Here is a 23,995-nt window from a genome sequence, read left to right on the forward strand (position 1 = left end):
AGGCAGAATTGCTTGAACCCAGGAGGTGGAGGTTGCAGTGAGCCGAGATTGCACCACTGCACTCCAGCCTGGGCCACAGAGAGAGACTCTGTCTCAAAAAAAAAAAAAAAAAAAAAAATTACTGACCTGAAAACAAAATATTTGGGAATTTCTATCACTGACTTTTGGTGTGATCTAGGAAGGAAACATTATTATAAGAATTGTCTAGCAGAGTACCTGAAGCAGTACATAACAAAACTCCCGAAATACTACAGTACTAATGGCCAATAGGAAAAGATTTCTTTTTAAATTACCTCTGAAAATTGGATAATTATAAATCAGTCTCCTAGAAATGGTTTTGGTCCTCACTGTGCCTAAACTTGCCCTATTATTCAGAACAGCTTTTTTTTTAGTTTTAAAGAGAAGTTGTGTAACATTTAATAAAATAATAACAAAAAAACTCATAATTTACTGTAACTTTTTAGGATTCTGGAAATGGTCCTCGCCTCTCTGAGAATGTATTACCAGTACTTGCTGAAGTATGTTAAGACAATCACACCTAAGTAAGAAAATGTCCATTTTCCTCTCCTCACATCTGGATTTCTATCTAAAAATTGCAAAATAACATATTAGTTTTTAGTTTTATATTTCTCAGCCTTACCTCTTTATCCAGAATTCCCAAACACATATACATTTTTTTCTCCTTTTAAAGCAAAGGGCTGATATATATCCTAATTTCTTTTTAGGGAAGAAGACAACTGGCCCTAAATTCAGGCCCTGTCTCGTAGTCATTATTACCACCAGTACTAACAAGCAGTATTATGCTTTCATCCCATTATTCCTATTAGACTTTCCCAGCACAGCTATTTTAGTAGTCATCAAAAGAAGCCACATCTGGTTAGCTCAACTTTAAGAAATGCAAGATTATGGTGTTGAAATACCAATTTGATCAATTTAAATCAGATGGTAACATTAGTTAAAAGGCTTATAAACCTTTAAAATATCCTGAGTCTGGAACAAAATTTATTATTACAACGACACTACAATTCAGGGCAAAAAAAAAAATGCTGCTATGACAGATCTGTAATGAATAAATGAAAAGCAATGTGCTTTTTGGTGTAATCTCCTTTGAAGCAGACATTAAATTATTAAAGATGTTTCCAGTGTATACATCAATCAAATCATCCCCAGAAGGAACACTGGGTTTTACACCCATCCATACACACACATATATACACACAGATAAAATCTGTACCATGGTGAGAGTCTGCAAAGAAGGAAAAGGGCACTCCCTCTACATAACTATTCTTTAGGATAAAAAAGAAATACAAGAGGCAAAGGAGGAACAAGTTGCACCCTTCCTACAGCCCCTTCACTCCTTTCTCACTGCGCTGTAGCAAAACTACTGAAGAGGAATCTGGTACCCCTCACACAAACTCAGCGCTATCACCAGCCCTGGGAACTTTTAGTCCATTAAGACTGTTGGGTCTGATTCATATGGACTAATCATCCTCACTCTCAGTTATGTTTATTCTTTGCTTCCAAGTTCCTTGGCATCCATTTTTCACAACAAATTTACCATCCAATAGCTTTTTGTTGTTTCCAAACTGCTATCTATTAATACTTGTGAAAGTAATATGAATGTACAAACAAGAGATACTAAACAAGGATAATTTCCATAAATTAGTATATGCACTTAAGCAACAAATGACTCTATCTTCCATTGGAATGACAGGTTGGCAGTAGCCAGTTATGGATGTAATAAATAATGCCAAACATTTAGGTAGCATATTGTGTTTCTTAGAGTACTTTCACATGCAGTTTCTCATTTTATCTTCCCAACCTGTGGGCAGATGTGATTATCATTTCCATTGTATAGAATGGGAAATTGAGCCAGAGACATAAAGCAAGTTGCCAAGGGTTACACGGCCAGTAGATGAAAATATCTTTCATCAGCATCACAAACACACATACCTGTGTGCACATGCATGCATGTGCACACACACACACAACTGCTTATTGAAGAACAGTGGTCCTCGGTAGCTGAAAAACTGGTCACCATGGTAACGAGGCACCTGGCTAAGGCCAACCTCTAATCTATAACCAATGGATAATGAGGCAGAGGGGCTGCTGGGCTGAGCTGGGAGCCATGTCTCTGCTTTTCTCCCCGCTCTGCTCATCACTGATCATGTTTCTTACAGACTCAAACTTCAAAAGCTGACTCTGCTCCCTGAATATTATCCTTTCCATCTGTTAAGCAGCATCAAATCAGAGACAAACCCCATCTTCTCACTTTCTGAGGCTGAATTGTGCCCTCCCTCACAATTATTATGTCAAAGTCTTAACCCCAGTACCTCATAAAGTGACTGTATTTGGAGGCAATTTAAGTTAAAATTAGGTCATGAGGGTGGCCCTAATCCAATCTGACTCATGTCAAGCCAAGAGAGGCCTGAGAACAAACCAACCCTGCCAACACCTTGATCTCAGACTTTGGACCTCCAGAGCTGTGAGAAAATAAATGTCTGCTGTTTAAGCCCCCTAGTCTGCAGTGTTTTGTTATGGCAGCCATAGTAAACTAATATACTAATACCTTCCCTCCCCAGCCCCACGCATGCTCATACTAATATTCTTTCACCTCCCTTACCAACACCCTCACTCTCCCATCCCTCCTCTATTTCCTTAAAAAAATAGGGAAGTTGGGTTCCTCAGCAATGGAAAGAGGACTGGCTGGATGTGGCAGGGAAAGAAGGCCAAACCCAGACCTTCCCAGACAGAAGTTTGGAGTGGGGAAAGAGTCCTCTGTGGAAGAAACTGCGAGAGCCCTGGGCCACTGGCTGTGCCATGCTATTACTCATGCCCTTCCTTCCCCATGGGTAGAACCACCTTCTCCAGAAAGCCTTCCTGCTCCCTCAGGTGGCCGTCACTCCTCACCTGTGCCCTCCTAATACTTGCTAAGATACCTCTAGTACATTCTAACCACACTGTGCAGTTATTCTCTATTTATGTGCAAAAAAAGATAGTGAACATAAATTGCTATTGAGTAGATACCTCCAAAATACTTGGAATGATTATAGAATAATGGGGAAATATCAGCCCTGGCACTATGGAGGTCTTCTGGCAGTGTCTTGAAGTAAGGGCTTTTTGTTATTCATCTTTGTTCCCACCACCACTGACTCTGGATATTCGTCTTGAATAAGACACAAATGTGCTCCCACAGATAAAAGTCAGCCTCATATGTGCCTTCAGGAAGGCACTGATGACAAGGCTCACATTTATCCAGAGCTTGCCAGGTACCTGGTGCTATGGCCTAAGCATGTCATACGCGTAATCATATTTACACTAACCTCACAACAATTATTTAGAAAAAACACGATGATGATCCTAATTTGCAGATGAGGAAACTGAAGCATAGGGAATTAGGTAAACTTGTCCAAAAATCTCCAACTAGTGACAAAAGGATTTGAATTCTTTGACCATTGGATTGTAATAACTATTTTCCTAAGATAAAGTACAGAACAAAGACATATTTATGTTAAATTCAATGTATGTTCAAGAGTTACTTCCAGCCTACTGGCTCCAAGACCAGTGCCTCACTGTCACCTGGGGATCTTGTCAAATGCAGAGTATGAGTCACAAGTTCAGAGCCTCTGCATCTCTCTCAGCTCCTGTGATGCTGACAGTGCTGGTCCCCAGATGACGCTGTGCACAGTAGGGCTGTAAATCACATATAATGCAATATGCTCATGAATATGCCACTTAAAAATTCATTTTGGGTTAACAGTTCTTACTGTAATAGTGCCCTGAAATCATGCCTCTTTAAATGAAGGTGGCGTTTTTATCTTAAAAGTTACCAATTTACTGAAAGTTGGAAGACAATGGAAGGACTGACTGTTGACAAAATGATTTCTGGCCGTAAAGACAGTTCTACAAGATTTATTCTAATTACATCACCATGCCACTGTTTAAGAGTCAATGTCATAAAAAGAAACCCATCACTGCAAAAGCAATAAATCGGAAAGTTTTTTTTTATATTTTATACTTTATGCTCAAAGTCTTCATCCCCCTGACATTTACGTCAATTTTCAGCCAATTTTGTGATGAAAATTTTTAAGAGAACCTGTTTTCAGATAGAAATTGTTTCTCTAAGGAGTACATACATCTTGAAATTTCAGGACTAGCTCACGCCTATGAGTAATTGTGTAATGCTATACTCTGTAAAGCACAATTCTTCTGTTTTGCTGGAGTCAAAAAAGGGTATTCATTATACTCTGTCTTAAATCCCCATTAAACTGATGTACATAATGGTATAAACAATGATCGCAGAAGTCATTTAAACCTAGATGATTCCAGCCTCACAGCCTCTCCGGCACACATCCAGAATGCAACTAGATTAATGGGCATGTTACACATATTAAAAATATATGTACAATTACAGACAAAACGTACCCTTAAACAGAGAGGTTTTTATAAGACAGGACTTCTACCTTTAAAAAACACATTATTTATTATAAGTAATTGCTCAAAATATTTATTATTAGAAAAGCTGTACCAGCTTTTCTCCTTGACACCAGCGTTGGCATTTTGAGTGTATTTTGCCTGAGTTTGCCTCCATGTGTATCTTGCTATTTATTTTGTAACTGACATTCTGAGAAAATGGTTGACTTGTATGGGAAGACAGAAAAGGTCTGGTAGTTATTACCTCTGGCTACATCCTAGCAGGGACGGGGCTCAGGGGAAATCGTTAAGTATTCAGGTTTTCTAGAGAATATGCATGCAGTTACTAAGGTTAACTCAGGATTCCTGAGTGGTAAGGGGAAAGAAGATGGAATATGAAAATTATATGGAAATAAGCCGCAAAATATTGAAAGCATCAATTACTTGGAAGGTATTTCCACAGGCAGATGGGGCTGCCCAAATGACTTAGACTTTAAACTCATATCACACCTCTGACAGTAACAGCAGCAACAGAAATTAAAAACGGGGAAGCCATCTAAAGAGAGACCACAGCTCATGTCCAGCCCACTTTAGCAGTAAATGTGATATTTCTTATATTTACATCAGAATTCCTGAGGGATATTATTTTAATGTTTAAGGCCTATACTATCACAAATAACAGCACAAGTTAGAATTTTTTAGTCAAGATATCCTGTCTCACCACCCAACCCTCCTCCTCATTGCCACCCATTAGTTCTCTCTCCCTAAAATAACCTAGACCTAGAAATTGGAAATCAATAAAAATGAAAAAGACTACCTTAGATGTCCATTTTTTCCATGTAACATTTATGAAGTTTCAAATTTGGGAAAGTGTGTGGATTTGTTATAGGTTTTGGGGTAGAAGATATTTCTGTGGATTTTATGGCAGCATTCAGGCATAGATGTTGAAAATACAGAAGTTATCATACTTGTTTTTATTATTTCTGTTCCCATGGAAACTAAAATCATCTCCTATCCAAGTTGAATGAGGTGTTTTGAAATAATCAGTTTCAATTTTTTATGATAGCAAAGTACCACTTCTTGCTTTCAGCTTTCAGAGGCTTACTTTCACAGAAAAAAAAAAAAGAAAAAAAAAAAGGTTTAGATGTGATTTGAAGCCACAAAAAGGGTGGTTATATTCGGAGACAAGACCCTCTAAGTACAGAAGAAAAGTGAAGCTGTGGCCAGTCATCTGGAAGCTGTCCAACCCGGTCCCTTTAAGCCCCACCAGTTCCTGTGACACCCATATGACAATATATGATAAACTGAAAACACACTTAGATGGCATGAATATATTTAATCATCATTAGAAAAAAATTCTCATTGTTCAATTCCCACCTATGAGTGAGAACATGCGATGTTTGGTTTTTTGTCCTTGTGGGGTTGGGGGAGAGGGGGAGGGATAGCATTAGGAGATATACCTAATGTAAATGATAAGTTAATGGGTGCAGCACACCAATATGGCACATGTATACATATGTAACAAATCTGCCCATTGTGCACATGTACCCTAGAACTTAAAGTATAATAAAAATATACAAAAAAAAGAAAAAAATTCCCCATTAAATTTTCTCAAGTTAGAAGTAAATGTTGATTTTCTTTCATTTATATCAGAAATCCCTGAGGGCTACATTTTAACGTTTAACACCATTTCTATCATTTAAATACAAATCTACAAACATGATGCCACAAAAAGCCTTACTGACGATGCATAGATAAATTAAGAACTCTGATCATTCTTATTCTAACCCTTCTAGCCGTGAGCAATGCTTGTTAATGCCTAATATAAATATGATTCAGTAAGAGTATATGACTTGAAAATAATGATAAATATACCATTTACACATAATCCCTTTTAGTTCAAAGACAGCAGTGAAGGTTGAGTGGCCCTCAGAATATGTTGCCATTTATGGGCTAATTAGAAGCCCCTAATCTTCTCACTTCTCTTCTTTAAGATGTACAGGGAGAAGACCAAACTGGAAGACAGGACCCCTATGCTAGTTCTACTACCAACAGATCATGTCTCTGAGGGAAAATGGCTTTCTCCACTGTGGGGTTTTGTTTCTTCAATGGCAAAATAAGAAGCTTAGGTCAGGTTCCCTTCTGGTTCTAAATATTTTATAACTGTTTAGTAAATGCATTTCATTGAAGTCGATTTGGGAAATCTGTCACAGAAAACAGCCTCCTTTATCTTTCTGTATATTTTATCGTATATGGAAAAGCAAGACAAAAAGCTCTTCATCTTACTTGTCTTTCACAAGAGGAGCTGCAGGTAGCTGCTGATTCTCCATTAGTTGCAGGTACAGTCAATGATGAGACCAAGTCAGAACACGGAGAATAAAACTAGGGCAACAGGCATATTTGGTTTTTAAACCTATTTCTGGTTACAGCCTCTAAGCTGCAGATTCTTTAAAATGGCATTATATTATGTATGTGTAGACCAATAGTCACAAGCTCAAATGATCCCAGGGGCAGGTCAAAAAACATAAATTTATAATTGAAGACAGATGATAGGCATAGGGAGTGCTGCAGCCTGTGGAAGTCTGAAGAACACACGGCCTACTGAAGAGATGTAGATGTTGTTAGCCCTGTGCCAGCCAGACGATTCCCTCATAGAAAATCTACTCACATGCTCCAATCCCTATTGTAGATTCTAGGAAAACTGCTCTGATGTATCATTATGAAAGTGGTTTCCGGTTAAACACAGCAGATTGAACAAATGTGTTTTTTCTTAGCTCCTTTCTGATGCCCCTCTGAAGCATCAGTTAAGACAACTTTAAAAGGATGAACCCGTAAGGACACAGAAGAGTGGAAAGGGAATATCAACCATAAAATTTGGGAAAGAGTAAAGCAAATGGATGTGGGGCAAATGGATGGATGACAGGAGACCTGAGGAAGCTAAAATGTGAGACTGCAGAAAGGGAAGCCAAGAAGCAAGCCTTTGCATGCTTAAAAACCTAGAGAAGGCTTGGGGATGGAGGCACCATCTGCCTCTGAAATAAGGGGCATAGATAACTGTGGCTAAAAACAGGTGGATTGGCTGAGAGCCTTTAAAAGAAGCAAATAGATCCCCTGAGATCACCTCCTTTGAGAAATATGGGAGGTTTATTATCTGGAGATGTTGAACTTTAGGGAAATTGGACTCAAATACAGCTCAGAACAAGGGCACTATACTGAAACGGATCCATGCCTCTTTCTCACAATCAGATCCCAAAATGTTGACAGCTAGGTTCCTACCAACAAGGCAAAAGATTGAAAGATTCCTCTCAAAGGATATAGACCCCAAAAGAGCAATACTTACAGATACTAAAACTTGAAGGAGACCTGCCAATGAAATGGCCAAAACCAATCACCCTACAGGACACCTCCCCTACCTATGCACACAGTGTGTCCTTAATACCTCACTCTCAAATCTAACCAGACAGCCAAAAAAAGACTCTGACATGGATACAGAGATCAAAACACAGAGACAAAGAAACCAAAAAAGAAACTCAGAAGAAAAAAACATAGTGCAGGAAAGGAAAGTGTAAAATAATACAACATTAATCCTCAGAGAGAAAAGGGAAGATATCACATTTATAAAACAAGAATAGGATGCTAAAAAAGGAACATTCAGAGAATGTGAAAGAGCTCTTAGATGTTAAAAATAAAATGACTAGGAAATAATCAAAGGAAGATAAAAGTTGAGGCTTTTATTTTTTTAAGTGAGAAAGTTAAAAATCCACAGAGATGAAAAGTAGGAGAGACAATTAGATAATCACTCGGGGAGGTCCTATATTCAAATACCTGGACTTCTGGAAAGAGTGGGGAAATGAAGAGAAGAAAATTATCAAAGAAACAATTTTTTTCCAAAACTGAAAGCACATATTTTAAGAATTAAAAAGCCCATTGAGTACCCAGTCCAATAAGCAAAAACGCCCATACCAAGACACATAATTGGAAATTTCCAGAACACCAGGAACAAAGAAAATAGTCTAAAAGCCTTCAGAGAAAGGAAAAAGGTTTACATTTAAAGAAACAGAATGCCATCAAACTTCTCAACTACCATTCTGAATGGAAAGGAAAATTGAAGAATCCCCTCAAAATTCTGAGAGAAATTATATCAACCCTAGAATTGTATACCTCGCCATACTTACAGTCAAGTTTGATTAGAGAAAAAAAAAAAGGTATTTTCAGACATGCAAAGTCTCAGAAAAATGTGTCTCCCATGAAGCTTTTGTCTGAAGGCAACTAGAGGTGAGTTCCACAAAAAAATGAAGGTGTAACCAAGATAGCGGAAGACATAGAATCCAAAAAAAGAAGAGAACCATCCACTGAGGAAGCAAAGGAAATTCTCAAAATAATGGTGAAGAAAAATACCAGGATAACTCTGAAAAGCAGATCTAGAGAACAACTTACCAGCTTGAGGCAGCTGACTAGAGGAATTGAGAAAAAAATAAAATGAAGATTTCAGTATCACTGAATGTATATGAATGTATCAAAGAGGACAGTAAGCTCTTGCAGAGTTTGGAGATGGCTTAGTAATAGGTACATAGAAAACAAAGCAAGTGAAAGAATAGGTAATTATTAACCTAGGCAAGAGGGAAAAAGAGTTACCCAAGAAAGGAAATGTAACTAGAGTACACTAAATGATTCAACTAAGAATAATACTTACATAGTAGAAATAATGTAGAGATATTAACTTAGCCAAAAGTATTACAAAATTATAGTGGAAAGAAAAAAGAAAGGGAAAGGTATCTGTATGTGTTTGTATGTATGTGGCCCTATTTTTGATAGGGGGAAGGAGTTTGGGAAAAAATCTAAATAATCATCTTCCATCGTAATTACATAAAAAGTTAGTAAATCAAGATAAATACAAAGATAAATCCAAAAAGTTAATAAATCAAAACAAATAAAATCAAGATTTATCAAATTTGAGATACCACCCAATTAAAGGGATCTCCATTCTTTTACGTCATCTAAAAGAATTTTTTAAATTAAAAAGTTTAATTAAAATAATTTTTTAAATAATTTTAAATTAAACTATGAGATGCCATCACTTGTAAGAACCAAGCACCTCAGAGGTATTGAAATGGGGGAGGGAATTAGGAATATAGCAGTATTCCATGAGAAATAGCTAAACTAGTTCAAATCAGCTAACTGTATGAAACAGGAATTGTGGTGAGGAGGGGTGTGGCAAATGGCTGCTATTTTTGTTATAATCTTTGTTGAACTGATTGACTTTTTAAAACGTGTATAATTCTGATTAAAAATAAATTTTAAATAAATAAGAAAATGTATGTATCACAACCTCCAATTTAAAAAAATTATTTTACTGTTTTAATGTTCATGATGCTGGGTTAAATGCTATTTAATGAAACCACTTAGCATAAAAACATTTTTCAATTCTCATTATTTTATTAGTCAAAATCAACTACAAATGGGAAAAGCAATAAAACAAACCAAAATCACTCCAAAGTTACTATCTTCATCTTCCACTCGGTTCTGTCAAATTAAACGAACTCTAAAAATACAATTGTGTATTTGGTTATTTCATAGTTATTGGTCTGTGTTTCTGAGATGGTGAATTCTCTTGCCTGATCCTTAATTACTAGGGGCAGTTTTTACTTAACTAAAATGGAGCAGACTCATTTCTTACTTCCTTAGCTTGGAAAAGCACCATCATATAAATGGGGCGTATTGACACAGGGTCATCAGTGCCAGAGTAATCACAGGCATCTGCTAATCAGGCACTTGTTCCACTGCTGATGGCCAACCCCAGATTGACTTGGAACATGCATACACAAAACAGGTTAGTTTTGAAAGAGAATCTTAGGCTTATTAGACCCAAACTCACCTCTAAGAAAAGATGTTTTGTTCTGGCCTCCCTAAATGCATTCAACAATGTGAACATTCTTCTGTTTTTCCATGGGTTTGGAAGTACTACCAGGTCCATCATCATTAACTTGTCTCTAACTAATGAAAAGAGTCTGGACCTTGGAGCAGAGCTCAGACTCTTTCTTAGCTGGAATTAGTCCACAATGCGTAACATACACATGCAAATATACCTGTATGTGCACACACAAACATGCATGCTAGATGGTACCAGGAGAGGCTATCAAGGACTGTGAAAGGTCTGAAGTTGTACCCTGCTAGCAAGAGACAAGTTAGCATGCCACAGTTTCATGGGTGTTGGCAGGAAACATGAGACTACTGAGTCAGTGACAAAGGACTTTATTGCTCACGCAATAGCAGTAGCCAAAACAGCATTTGCACCCAAGGCCCAATTCCCACAATGAGAAGGGGACTAGGTATGCACACATTAGTTTGCATTTTAGGAGAAGAACCTCAAGCTTAGGGAACCCAAGCTTTTTTTTTAAATATTGTTATTATAGTAAAATACATATTACATAAAATTTACCATTTTAACCACTCTTAAGTGTACAAGTCAATGGGATTAAATCTTTTACAATGGGCAGTAAACTTGCCTGACCTTTGCACCATAGGGAGACATTGTCTTTGTCATACTGGACAATAAAGAAACCCAGCCTTTGTCCCAGAGGAGAGTTTCCCAATCGCAGCTCTATTGACATTCTGGGCTGCAGAACTTTTTGTTGTGAAGACTGTCATGTGCATTACAAGATAATTAGGAGCAGCCCTGGCCACCACCCTCTAGATGCCCATAGCACTCCCCCAGTTATTACACCAAAAATGGTCCCAGAAATCGCCATATATCCCTTTGAGGCAAAATCACCACAAGTTGAGAATGATGGTTCTGGAAGAAATCACTCTCTCTGTCTTCCAAGGCCATTCACTATACAAACATCCCTGAAGCGATGGTCCAGAACAAAGGCCAGTAGTGCCTCTGCTCACAAGATGGGCAGAATCACAACAGACCCGTGGAGAATGGCCTCCCAATGAAAGCCTTGATACTGACTTCTAAAACTTAATCTGCTTCTCAGGAATGGATAAATAACCTGGCCAATTTGCACATGATACTTACATATACACGTACACACACACACAGGCACATACAACTTCCTTCTTCATGGCCGTTTGACTAAAATCACAACACAGATCATTTAGATGACAGGAAAACAGACATTAACTAGCTAATGGCCTTAGAGAGAGTGTATTTAAGTATCTTTTCTAGCTAAGACAAGTAGTATACCATGACTATATTTCCTTTCTCAATTAGGATTTTTTTTCCTTTCTGGATTAATAATTGGCTTTTTTTTTTTTTAATGCAATACTCTCTCCTCAGATCACTTGTCTGCGTTTAATTTGGATAGTCTGCATTTAAGTTCCATTTCCTCTAATTAACGTGGTACAGCCTTGAGCAAATAATTTCACCTCATGAGCTCACTTCCTTTGTGTATTTATAGATAGGTAGATAAGTAGGTAAATAGAATAAGACTGATAAGACTTATCCAGTTTCTTTTTTGAGACGGAGTCTCGCTGTGTCACCCAGACTACAGTGAGGTGGCAGGATCTCTGCTCACTGCAACCTCCACCTCCCAGATTCAAGCGGTTCTCGTGCCTCAGCCTCCTGATTATCTGGAATTACAGGTACCCGTCACCACGCCTGGTTAATTTTTTGTATTTTCAGTAGAGACCAGGTTTCACGGTGTTGGCCAGGCTGGTCTCGAACACTCCTGACTTTAGGTGATCCAGACCACCTCAGCCTCCCAGAATGCTGGGATTACAGGCATGAGCTACCACACCCAGCTCCAATAAGACCTATCTTACAGGGTTGTTTTCACAATTAAACGAGAGAAATAAAAATCCCTAGTCCAGTACCTGGCACTCAGTAGGTACTTAATCAATGGTAGCTATTGTTTAATACAGATCACCATTGTGGGCTGTTGCAGAGTTGGTCTTACTATAATGAAACTAATGGGCTTTCAACGAATTTCTCTACACTTTTAGTTTTCCATATTTATAATATAGCTGCTTAGGATGTAAATGCCAGCAGACCATAGACAATGGCTGTAACCTGACTTCATAAGCACCTCGTATCGAACAAATAAACTAGACAATCCCAATGTTATGACCAAGAGAGTCCAAGAAGAAAGTAATTCTAACCTTTGCTTACCTGGTTTTGGTTTCTTCAAGCACATACCAATTTGTTGATATTGCCCAGCTTTTACCAATCTGTTTCTCAGTATCTCCTGCATACCTGCATTTTGATAAGCTAGCACTCACAAGTTAAATAAGAAATCAAGCCCTGCAGACATGCATCCAAGGCTATTCGAGTATTATCAGAGATCAGTTTTCCCTCTCAACTCCCCTTCCTGAGGATAATCAAACGTCAAAGTAAAGAAATATCTCTCACAGATTTGCAAGTTGTTAAATAAGTGATTAACAGAGAGATCTCTCTTTTGCTAATAAGGCCATGATTTTCTCTTAATATTTGACATTTTGACTTTGGAATATAAATTAGTCTTGGTTTCTTCAGCTATCAGGTGTTGTATATACATGATGATCACTCTTCTTTGTCTTAAAATATACTATTTAATTATGGCTTCACAGAAGACTTAAAGTTTCACTTTCCCTCAGGAAAAAATACCTATAACTGGAGTTTATGAAAAATTATTAGTTATAGCTAATCCTGGATAATAAATTGGATTTTTGAAATCTGCATGATTTTTACCACGTTAGGCTTTTCATCAGGAAGGCGACACTTGCAGAAAATGCCTGTGGAATCATCAAGCAGCAATTTCACTGCTGAACTGTTAAGACAAATACAATTGAGAAGATCACCTACGGAATTTGTCAGATGGTGAAATCTGCTTTTAGAAAAAAAATATCATATAGTAGTCAGAGGACAAGTGGCAGTTCCTAGTGACTTCTCCCCTTTCCCAAGTCTGGGATTATCATTTCCCCCTCCTCACCTAAACTCCAATCCTCCACTGACAATTGTAAGGAAGTTTGATGTATTATATTAAAAAGCATAGCTGACTTTTATTTCTTCCATCATTTAGAGAAAATTAACACTACTTAGTCCCTTCTATAAGCACATGTGAGTATGTATATACTCACACACACACACAACTCCTAGAAGTACAGTGTTCTACTGGCCTAAGAAAGAAAATCAATACACACATAGCAAATATTTGACTTACATTTATACAGGCAATTCCTTTATGAAAAACAAATTCCAACCAAAACAATTTCAAGGACCCTAAAGGCAAGAAAATAATGGCATTTTTAAAAAAAAATGCTTTTCTGAAGATGGCCAAATAGGAACAGCTCTGGTCTGCAGCTCCCAGTGAGATCAACACAGGCGGCCAGTGATTTCTGCATTCCCAACCGAGGTACCCGGCTCATCTCATTGGGACTGGTTAGACAATGGGCACAGCCCACAGAAGGTGAGCTGAAGCAGGGTGGGGCGCTGCCTCACTCAGGAAGCACGAGGGGTTGGGGAACTCCCTCCCCTAGCCAAGGGAAGCCCTGAGGGACTGTGCCATGAGGAATGGTGCATTCCAGCCCAGATGCTACATTTTTCCCACAGTCTTTGCAACCCGCAGACCAGGAGATTCCCTCAGGTGCCGACACCACCAAGGCCCTGGGTTTCAAGCACAAAACTGGGCAGCCATTTGGGCAGACACCGAGCTAGCTGCAGTTTTTTTTCATACCCCAGTGGTGCCTGGAACACCAGCGAGAATGAACTGTTCACTCCCCTGGAAAGGGGGCTGAAGCCAGGGAGCCAAGTGGTCTAGCTCAGTGGATCCCACCCCTATGGAGCCCAGTAAGCTAAGATCTACTGGCTTGAAATTCTCACTGCCAGCACAGCAGTCTGAAGTCGACCTGGGACACTCAAGCTTGGTGGGGGGAGGGATGTCCGCCATTACTAAGGCTTGAGTAGGTGGTTTTCCCCTCACAGTGTAAACAAAGCCACGGGGAAGCTTCGAACTAGGTGGAGCCCACTGCAGCTCCTCAAAGCCACTGTAGCCAGACTGCCTCTCTAGATTCCTCCTCTCTGGGCAGGTCATCTCAGAAAGAGAGGCAGCAGCTCCAGTCAGGGGCTCATAGATAAAACTCCCCTCTCCCTGGGACAGAGCACCTGGGGGAAGCAGCGACTGTGGGCACTACTTCAGCAGACAAACATTCCTGCCTGCTGGTTCTGAAGAGAGCAGTGGATCTCCCAGAACAGCACTCAAGCTCTGCTAAGGGACGGACTGCCTACTGAAGTGGGTCCCTGACCCCCGTGCCTCCTGACTGGGAGACAACTCACAGCAGGGGTCAACAGATACATCATACAGGAGAGCCCTGGCTGGCATCTGGTGGGTGCCCCTCTGGGACAAAGCTTCCAGAGGAAGGAACAGGCAGCAATCTTTGCGTTCTGCAGCCTCTGCTGGTGATACTCAGCCAAACAGAGTCTGGGGTGCACCTCCAGCAAACTCCAGCAGACCTGCAGCAGAGGGACCTGTTAGAAGAAAAACTAACAAACAGAAAGGAATAACATCAACACCAACAAAAAGGACATCCACACAAAAACCCCATCAGAAGGTCAGCAACATCAAAGACCAAAGGTAGATAAATCCACAAAGATGACAATAAACCAGTAAAAAAGGCTGAAAATTCCAAAAACCAGAAAGCCTTTTCTCCTCCAAAGGATCACAACTCCTCACCAGCAAGGAAACAAAACTGGATGGAGAATGAGTTTGATGAATTGACAGAAGCAGGCTTCAGAAGGTGGGTAATAACAAACTCCTCCAAGCTAAAGGAGCATGTTCTAACCCAATGCAAGGAAGCTAAGAACCTTGAAAAAGGGTTAGAGGAATTGCTAACTAGAATAACCAGTTTGGAGAAGAACATAAATGATCTGACAGAGCTGAAAAACACAGCAAAAGAACTTCGTGAAACATACACAAGTATCAATAGCTGAACTGATCAAGTGGAAGAAAGGATATCAGAGATTGAAGGTCAACTTACTGAAATAAAGCGTGAAGACAAGATTAGAGAAAAAATAATGAAAAGAAACAAAGCCTCCAGAAAATATGGGACTATGTGAAAAGACCAAACCTACAACTAACTGGGGTCCCTAAAAGTGACAGGGAGAATGAAACCAAGTTAGAAAACACTCTTCAGGATATTATCCAGGAGAACATCCCCAACCTAGCAAGAAAAGCCAACATTCAAATTCAGGAAATACAGAGAACACCACAAAGATACTCCTCAAAAAGAGCAACTCCAAGACACATAATCATCAGTTTCGCCAAGGTTGAAATGGAGGAAAAAATGTTAAGGGCAGCCAGAGAGAAAGGTGGGGTGATCCACAATGGGAAGCCCATCAGACCAGCAGTGGATCTCTCTGCAGAAACCCTACAAGCCAGAAGAGAGTGGGGGCCAATATTCAACGTTCTTAAAGAAAAGAATTTTCACCCCAGATTTTCATATCCAGCCAAACTAAGCTTCATAAGTGAAGAAGAAATAAAATCCTTTACAGACAAGTAAATACTGAGAGATTCTGTCACTACCAGGCCTGCCTTACAAGAGCTAGTGAAGAAAGCACTAAATATGGGAAAGAAAACCCAGTACTAGCCACTGACAAACTTACCAAATTGTAAAGACCATCGACACTAAGAAGAAACCGCATCAACTAACAGGCAAAATAACCAGCTAGCATCATAATGACAGGATCAAACTCACATATAACAATATTAACCTTAAATGTAAATGGGCTAAATGCCCCAATTAAAAGACACACACTCCCAATTGGATAAAGAGTCAAGACCCATCAGTGTGGTGTATTCAGGAGACTCATCTCATGTGCAAAGACACACATAGGCTCAAAATAAAGGGATGGAGGAATATTTACCAAGCAAACGGAAAGCAAAAAAAAAAAAAAAAAAAAAGTAGGGGTTGCAATCCTAGTCTCTGATAAAACAGACTTTAAGTCAACAAAGAACAAAAAAGGACAAAGAAGGCCATTACATAATGGTAAAGGGATCAATTCAACAAGAAGAGCTAACTATCCTAAATACATATGCACCCAATACAGGAGCACCAAGATTCATAAAGCAAGTTCTTAGAGACCTACAAAAAGACTTAGACTCCCGCACAAAAATAATGGGAGACTTTAACACCCAGCTATCAATATCAGACAGATCAACGAGACAAAAACTTAACAAGGATATTCAGGACTTGAACTCAGCTCTGGACCAAGCAGACCTAATAGACATCAACAGAACGCACCACCCCAAAACAACAGAATATACCTTCTTCTCAGCACCACATCACACTTATTCTAAAATTGACCACATAAATGGAAGTAAAACACTCCTCAGCAAATAATGCAAAAGAAAGGAAATCATAATAAACAGTCTCTAACACCACAGTACAATCAAATTGGAACTCAGAATTAAGAAACTCACGAAAAACCACACAACTACAAGGAAACCGAACAATCTGCTCCTGAATGACTACTGAGTACATAATGAAATGAAGGCAGAAATAAATAAGCAATTTGAAACCAATGAGAACAAAGACACAATGTACCAGAATCTCTGAGACACAGCTAAAGCAGTGTTTAGGGGAAATTTATAGCACTAAATGCCCACAGGAGAAAGCGGGAAAGATCTAAAATCGATATCCTAACATCACAGTTAAAAGAACTAGAGAAGCAAGAGCAAACAAATTCAAAAGCTAGCAGAAGACAAGAAATAACTAAGAACAGAGCAGAACTGAAGTAGATAGAGACACGAAAAACCCTTCAAAAAATCCACACATCCAGGAGCTGATTTTTTGAAAAGATTACCAAAATAGACCACTAGCCAGACTAATAAAGAAGAGAGAAGAATCAAATAAATGCAATAAAAATTGATAAAGGGGAGATCACCACTGATCCCACAGAAATACAAACTACCATCAGAGAATACTGTAAACACCTCTATGCAAATAAACTAGAAAATCTAGAAGAAATGGATAAATTCCTGGACACATACACCCTCCCAAAACTAAACCAGGAAGTCGAATCCCTGAATAGACTGATAACAAATTCTGAAATTGAGGCAGTAATAGCCTACCAACAAAAAAAAAAAGCCCAGAACCAGACAGATTCACAGCTGAATTCTACCAGACATATAAAGAGGAACTGGTACCATTCCTTCTGAAACTATTCCAAACAATAGAAAGAGAGGGACTCCTCCCTAATTCATTTTGTGAGGCCAGCATCATCCTGATACTAAAACCTGGCAGAGACACAACAGAAAAAAAACATTTCAGGCCAATATACCTGAAGAACATTGATGCCAAAGTCCTCAATAAAATACCGGCAAACTGAATCCAGCAGCACATCAAAAAGCTTATCAGCCATGATCAAGTCGGCTTCATCCCTGGGATGCAAGCCTGGTTCAACATACACAAATCAATAAACTTAATCCATCACATAAACAGAACCAATGACAAAAACCACATGATTATCTCAACAGATGCAGAAAAGGCCTTTGATAAAATTCAACACCCTTTCATGCTAAAAATTATCAATAAATGAGGTATTGATGGAATATATCTCAAAATAATAAGAGCTATTTGTGACAAACCCACAGCCAATATCATACTGAATGGGCAAAAGCTGGAAGCATTCCCTTTGAAAACTGGCACAAGTCAAGGATGCCCTCTCTAATCACTCCTATTTAACATAGTATTAGAAGTTCTGGCCGGGGCAATCAGGCAAGAGAAAGAAAGGGTATTCAAATAGAAATAGGAAGAGAGGAAGTGAAATTGTCTCTCTTTGTGGATGACATGATTGTATATTTAGAAAACCCCATGATCTCAGCCCAAAATCTCCTTAAGCTGATAAGTAACTTCAGCAAAGTCTCAGGATACAAAATCAGTGTGCAAAAATCACAAGCATTCCTATACACCAGTAATAGACAAACAGAGAGCCAAATCATGAGTGAACTCCCACTCACAATTGCTACAAAGAGAATAAAATACCTAGGAATACAACTTACAAGAGATATGAAGGACCTCTTCAAGGGGAAGGACAAACTACTGCCCAAGCAAATAAGAGAGGACACAAACAAATGGAAAAACATTCCATTCTTGTGGATAGGAAGAATCAATATTGTGAAAATGGCCATACTTCCCAAAGTAAGGTATAGATTCAATGCTATCCCCATCAAGCTACCATTGACTTTCTTCACAAAATCGGAAAAAACTACTTTAAAGTTTATATGGGACCAAAAAAGAGCCCATATAGCCAAGACAATTCTAAGCAAAAAGAACAAAGCTGGAAGCATCATGCTACCTGACTTCAAACTATACTACAAGGCTACAGTAACCAAAACAGCATGATACTGGTACCAAAACAGATATATAGACCAATTGACCAGAACAGAGTCCTCAGAAATAACATCACACATCTACAACCATCTGATCTTTGAAAAACCTGACAAAAACAAGCAATGGGGAAAGGATTCCCTATGTAATAAATGGTGTTGGGAAAACTGGCTAGCCACATGCAGAAAACTGGAACTGGACCCCTTTCTTACATCTTACACAAAAATTAACTCAAGATGGATTAAAGACTTAAATGTAAGACCTAAAACCATAAAAAACCATAAAAACCCTAGAAGAAAACCTAGGCAATATCATTCAGGACACAGGCATGGGAAAAGACTTCATATGAATAAAACACCAAAAGCAATGGCAACAAAAGCCGAAATTGACAAATGGGATCTAATTAAACTAAAGAGCTTCTGCACAGCAAAAGAAACTATCATCAGAGTGAACAGGCAACCTACAGAATGGGAGAAGATTTTTGCAATCTATCCATCTGACAGGGCTAATATTCAGAATCTACAAGGAACTTAAAAAAATTTACAAGAAAAAAAAACCCCATCAAAAAGTGGGCAAACGATATGAGCAGACACTTCTCAAAAGAAGACATTTATGCAGCCAACAAACATATGAAAAAAAGCTCATCATCACTGGTCATTAGAAAAATGTAAATCAAAACTACAATGCGATACCATCTCATGCCACTTAGAATGGCAATCATTAATAAGTCAGGAGGCAACAGATGGTGGAGAGGATGTGGAGAAATTGGAACACTTTTACAGTGTTGGTGGGAGTGTAAATTAGTTCAACATTGTGGAAGACAGTGTGGCGATACCTCAAGGATCTAGAACCAGAAATACCATTTGACCCAGCAATCTCATTACTGGGTATATACCTGAAGTATAGTAAATCAATCTACTATAAAGACATATGCACACTTATGTGTACTGCAGCACTATTCACAATAGCAAAGACTTGGAACCAACCCAAATGCCCATCAATGATAGACTGGATAAAGAAAATATGGAACATATACACCATGGAATACTATGTAGCCATAAAAAAGGATGAGTTCATGTCTTTTGCAGGGACAGGAATGAAGCTGGAAACCATCATTCTCAGCAAACTAACACAGGAACAGCAAACCAAACACTGCACATTCTCACTCATCAGTGGGAGTTGAACAATGAAAACACATGGACACAGAGAGGCGAACATCATACACTGGGGCCTGTCGGTGTTTGGGGGGCTAGGGGAGGGACAGCATTAGGAGAAATGCCTAATGTAAATGACGGGTTGATGGGTGCAGCAAACCACCATGACACGTGTATACCTATCTAACAAACCCGCACGTTCTGCACATGTATGCCAGAAATTAAAGTATAATTTTTAAAAAATGCTTTTCTAAGTGGGTAAGGACTTTTATTCCAGATGAAAATCCCAAACCAAAACTCTTTTTTATGTCAAACTTTATCACTCTTTAGCTCATACCTAATCTCATCCCATCTTGCTCTTCAATGCTCTTTATTAAGGATATACCATTTTCTGTATTTAAAAAGACTTGGTCTAAATGGCTATTCTTCACAGGAATACTAGCAGAAAGAATGGGTGTTTTGTTATGTTTTTGAGGTTGATCAGCCACATAGTACCTTAGAGGGTTTAATTCATACAGGTATAGGAACTATATGTAGGAGATAACACAAAACTTGAAAAACAAAACAGTATAATTGGCTTATACACATTTTTTAAGGCATGGAGATTACCTGATCGACTGGAACCTCAACCTGAGTATCTTCATCTTCTTGGACTTCTGCTGCCCCCCGTGTTTCAGACCTCTCTGCTCCAGCTTTGAAAATGCCTTCATCTAGTGAGACAAGCACACAGTGAAAATCAAAATCCAATTGTGACATCGTGTGGCTGAACGCTGAAATTACAATCAAATGCTTATTTTTAATAGACATTTGGGTTGCCTTTTTAGTTGATAGTATTTTTGTGCACCCCCCTCCCCCGACCACCACACCACCCCCAGTTGTTCCACATTTTCATTGAGAAAACATTCAGTGGTCAAAACAAGCCTGACCCAGCAGGGTAAAGCTCTGTTGAAGCTCCTGTTCACCCTTTGGCTACTGATTTACTAACGTAGCCCTTTGTACAGGCATTGAGAGGAGAAGAAATTCACAACTATCATCCCAGTTCTCCCCTCCTATCCACAAAACAGTGAAAATGCTTGCTGCTTTAAAATACTACTTTCAGAAATTTACCTTTCCCAAGAGAATGCTGTGCATTCAATATAACGTATTGGAATAATTCTCCCTATTCAGAGTATTGTAAAAAATGCTTTTACTGCAGCCGAATCATAGAGTTGACTTTCCATATCTCACCAAAAAATCAATATCATTTATTTTGCAGATCTCCACAAGATTTTCACAACCTATGACTTTAAATCCTTAACTATAAAGTGTAAACTCAATCTCTGACTTTAGGTTAAGCTCCTTCAACTTATTTTCCAGAGGAAAGCAATAATAGCTGTTTTTCATATTTGAAGTAGTTTTAATGTCTCCCCTCAGCCTTCTCTTCTTCAGGCCAAGTAATCAAAGAATCGCACAACCATTTGTCATTCTGTCTATCTACTTGCCTCAAGACAGGTTTAGTGCTTTGGCCATTCTCACAGATGTTTTCTCTGTCCAATTTTTAAGGCTCTCCAGGGATGGAGATTTTACCTCCTTCTCTGATAATCTATTACAATATTTGATTATCCCTACAGTCCAGAAAATATATTTTTATCTTTTGTCTTAAAACCCCCTTTATTTCTCTAATGGAAGCTTGTTTCCCAGAGCATAATTATTTAACCTATTTTATATAATAATCTTTCGTATTGCTAAAGCTATGAAGTCACTCTTAATTAAATGTAAAATATATTTTTACACTTGTTGAGGACCAATTATATGCAAGGCAGGATTTGAACCCAGGAGACAGCCTAAGATATGAATGAGATGTGGACTGTTCTCTCGAGTTGCTTCCAGTCCAATGAGGAGACAGAGATAAACATACCTCCAATAAGTTGAATGATGAGGAAGGGTGATAGCAGAGTATTACAGAAGCTGAAAATATACAGCCCAGTGAGGAAGGAATGAAGGAAAGAAGAAAGGAAGGAAAGAGGAAGGGAGGGAAAGAGTGAAGAAAAATAGATATGTTTGACATTCATTTCTACCTTCTGAAATTACCTTGAAAAACAACCATCATAGTCAGATGCTAAACTCAGTAGACTACAGTTATGACCTATGCACATGACTTTTTGGATGACATTTTGTGTCCAAATGTTGCACTTGCTTACCAAGAGGCTACAAAGGGAGGCCTATAGATACCAAAGGAATACAGTCTTAATACTCACATTCAATGAAATGTTTAACTGCATCCAAGCAGAGCTATGAATGGTTTGCAGATGTGTTTTAGAATAAGCATTTTACCAGAAAAGAAGAATACAATCAATAACAACAAATAAAATAAAATTGAAAGGGCACTGGAATGGAAAATGACAACCATAAGGATATAAACAGCAAAGAGACAAATCAGCAAAGCTCAACGCTGTGCACAGTGACACAAAGAGAGAATACAAATACTTTTTTTAAATGGTTGCCTCAGGTGTGGGGGGGAGGATATGTTTATCAGTGAACCAAAATGTTTAAGCCATTGCCATTAACAGCACAAAGCAAGAAATGAAGATCAGAAAGGAATTCATAAGAATAAACAGTGATCAAAAAAGGCAGAACAGCTAGAAAGGCCTTTGTGACAGGCTTACTAGAATTTTCATTTTTACCATAAACATTATATAAAATTAAAGGCAGAATGTTAATTTTTAGAGAAAACTATTTTAAATAGTATTTTTGATTATAAATTGTTTATATGCATTTTAGAAAACTTGGAAGATGAAAAAATAAATGTTTAATCTCATGACCCAGAGACAGCCATCACTAATATTTTGACAATTCTTTCCATCCCTCCCTCACTCCATCTCTCTCTCTCTCTCTCTCTCTCTCTCTCTCTCTCTCTCTCACACAGACACATGCACTCATAAACCTGGGATCTTATTGTACATATAATTTTTAAAATCATTTCTTACTTTAAAACCATATCATGAGCATTTCTCATGTCACTAAATGTTACTTGAAAACATAATTAGCTGCATGTTGTGGTACCATGCTTTAATTAATGGACAATAATGAATAATGCAAAATAGGAATTTTTAATGAATAGATACTATTCATCTGATTGATGGGTAAATATGCACTAAGATCTACTGCATAATAGTCACTCCGGAAAACATGAAAGGGCTACTGGTGAGGGTTTAGTATCCCATGGAGAGACATGCGCTGTTTACTCTTCCACATTCATTCCCTGTAGCTCCTTTCCTATCTTAGGAGTTTGTTTTCCAAAAATAAGCATGGTGCACTGCACACAGTAAGTCCTCAGTTAATATTTATTAGATGTAAGGCAAAAGACAAGTCCCGGTTTAATCTCTTCCTCACACGTTGATTCCCCTCCTGCTGTATACACCCCCTACACCCATGTGTCCTCACCCACCCTGCTCAGTATTAAATTCTCTCTTCCAAAATTATCTCATGGGCATCCTGATTTTGATACAATTAATTCAAAAGAATCCTCAGCCTCTTCTTTGAATGCTTCTTCTACTTCATTTTAAAGGAAATCTGACCAAGCCTGTACGTCACCATCTGAGTAACTTCAACACCATGTGATGAGCCACTCTGCACCCTTGAATACCCCGACTCTTCAACTCCATTGACATCCCCTCAATTTCACCTTGATTTAGATCATTTTCATCAAATGGAGCGATTTCAGTCACAGCCCATGTGCAGTTAGGACCAAAGAACATGCAGGTCACAGACCCGCTATGCTTTTTCATGTCTTACCCTATGCCCTCCATGTCTAGTTTGCCACTTCTACCCTGTCCCTGGGTGGTGGCCCATCGGGAGACTTACTCATGGCTCAAATCTTACTCAGCTGTCAATGTCTTCATGAAAATCTCCTCCGATCTTATCCTGTAACCCCACAACAAAACAGAACCAACAGCTCCCTCCTCTGTGCTACTTTTTTTTTTTTTTTTTTTTGAGATGGAGTCTCTCTCTGTTGCCCAGGCTGGAGTGCAGTGGCGCAATCTCTGCTCACCGCAAGCTCTGCCTCCCAGGTTCACACCATTCTCCTGCCTCAGCCTCCCAAAGTGCTGGGATTACAGGCATGAACCACCGTGCTCAGCCCC

General features: G+C 38.8%; 1 protein-coding gene across 3 annotated transcripts in view; it reads right to left on the reverse strand.

Moving 5' to 3' along the window:
• The window catches only part of DCDC2 (doublecortin domain containing 2), a 215,211-nt gene that overhangs the window by 12,384 nt on the left and 178,832 nt on the right, over positions 1-23,995 (reverse strand). For all 3 annotated transcript variants that reach the window (XM_054492628.2, XM_054492627.2, XM_063665870.1), the window contains exon 9: positions 20,484-20,584. In XM_054492628.2, the coding sequence (XP_054348603.2) occupies positions 20,484-20,584 (101 nt within the window). The remainder of the gene's footprint in view (positions 1-20,483; positions 20,585-23,995) is intronic.

The sequence above is a fragment of the Pongo pygmaeus genome, chromosome 5 (genome assembly GCF_028885625.2).
Source record: "Pongo pygmaeus isolate AG05252 chromosome 5, NHGRI_mPonPyg2-v2.0_pri, whole genome shotgun sequence".
NCBI classification, from domain to species: Eukaryota; Metazoa; Chordata; class Mammalia; order Primates; family Hominidae; genus Pongo; species Pongo pygmaeus.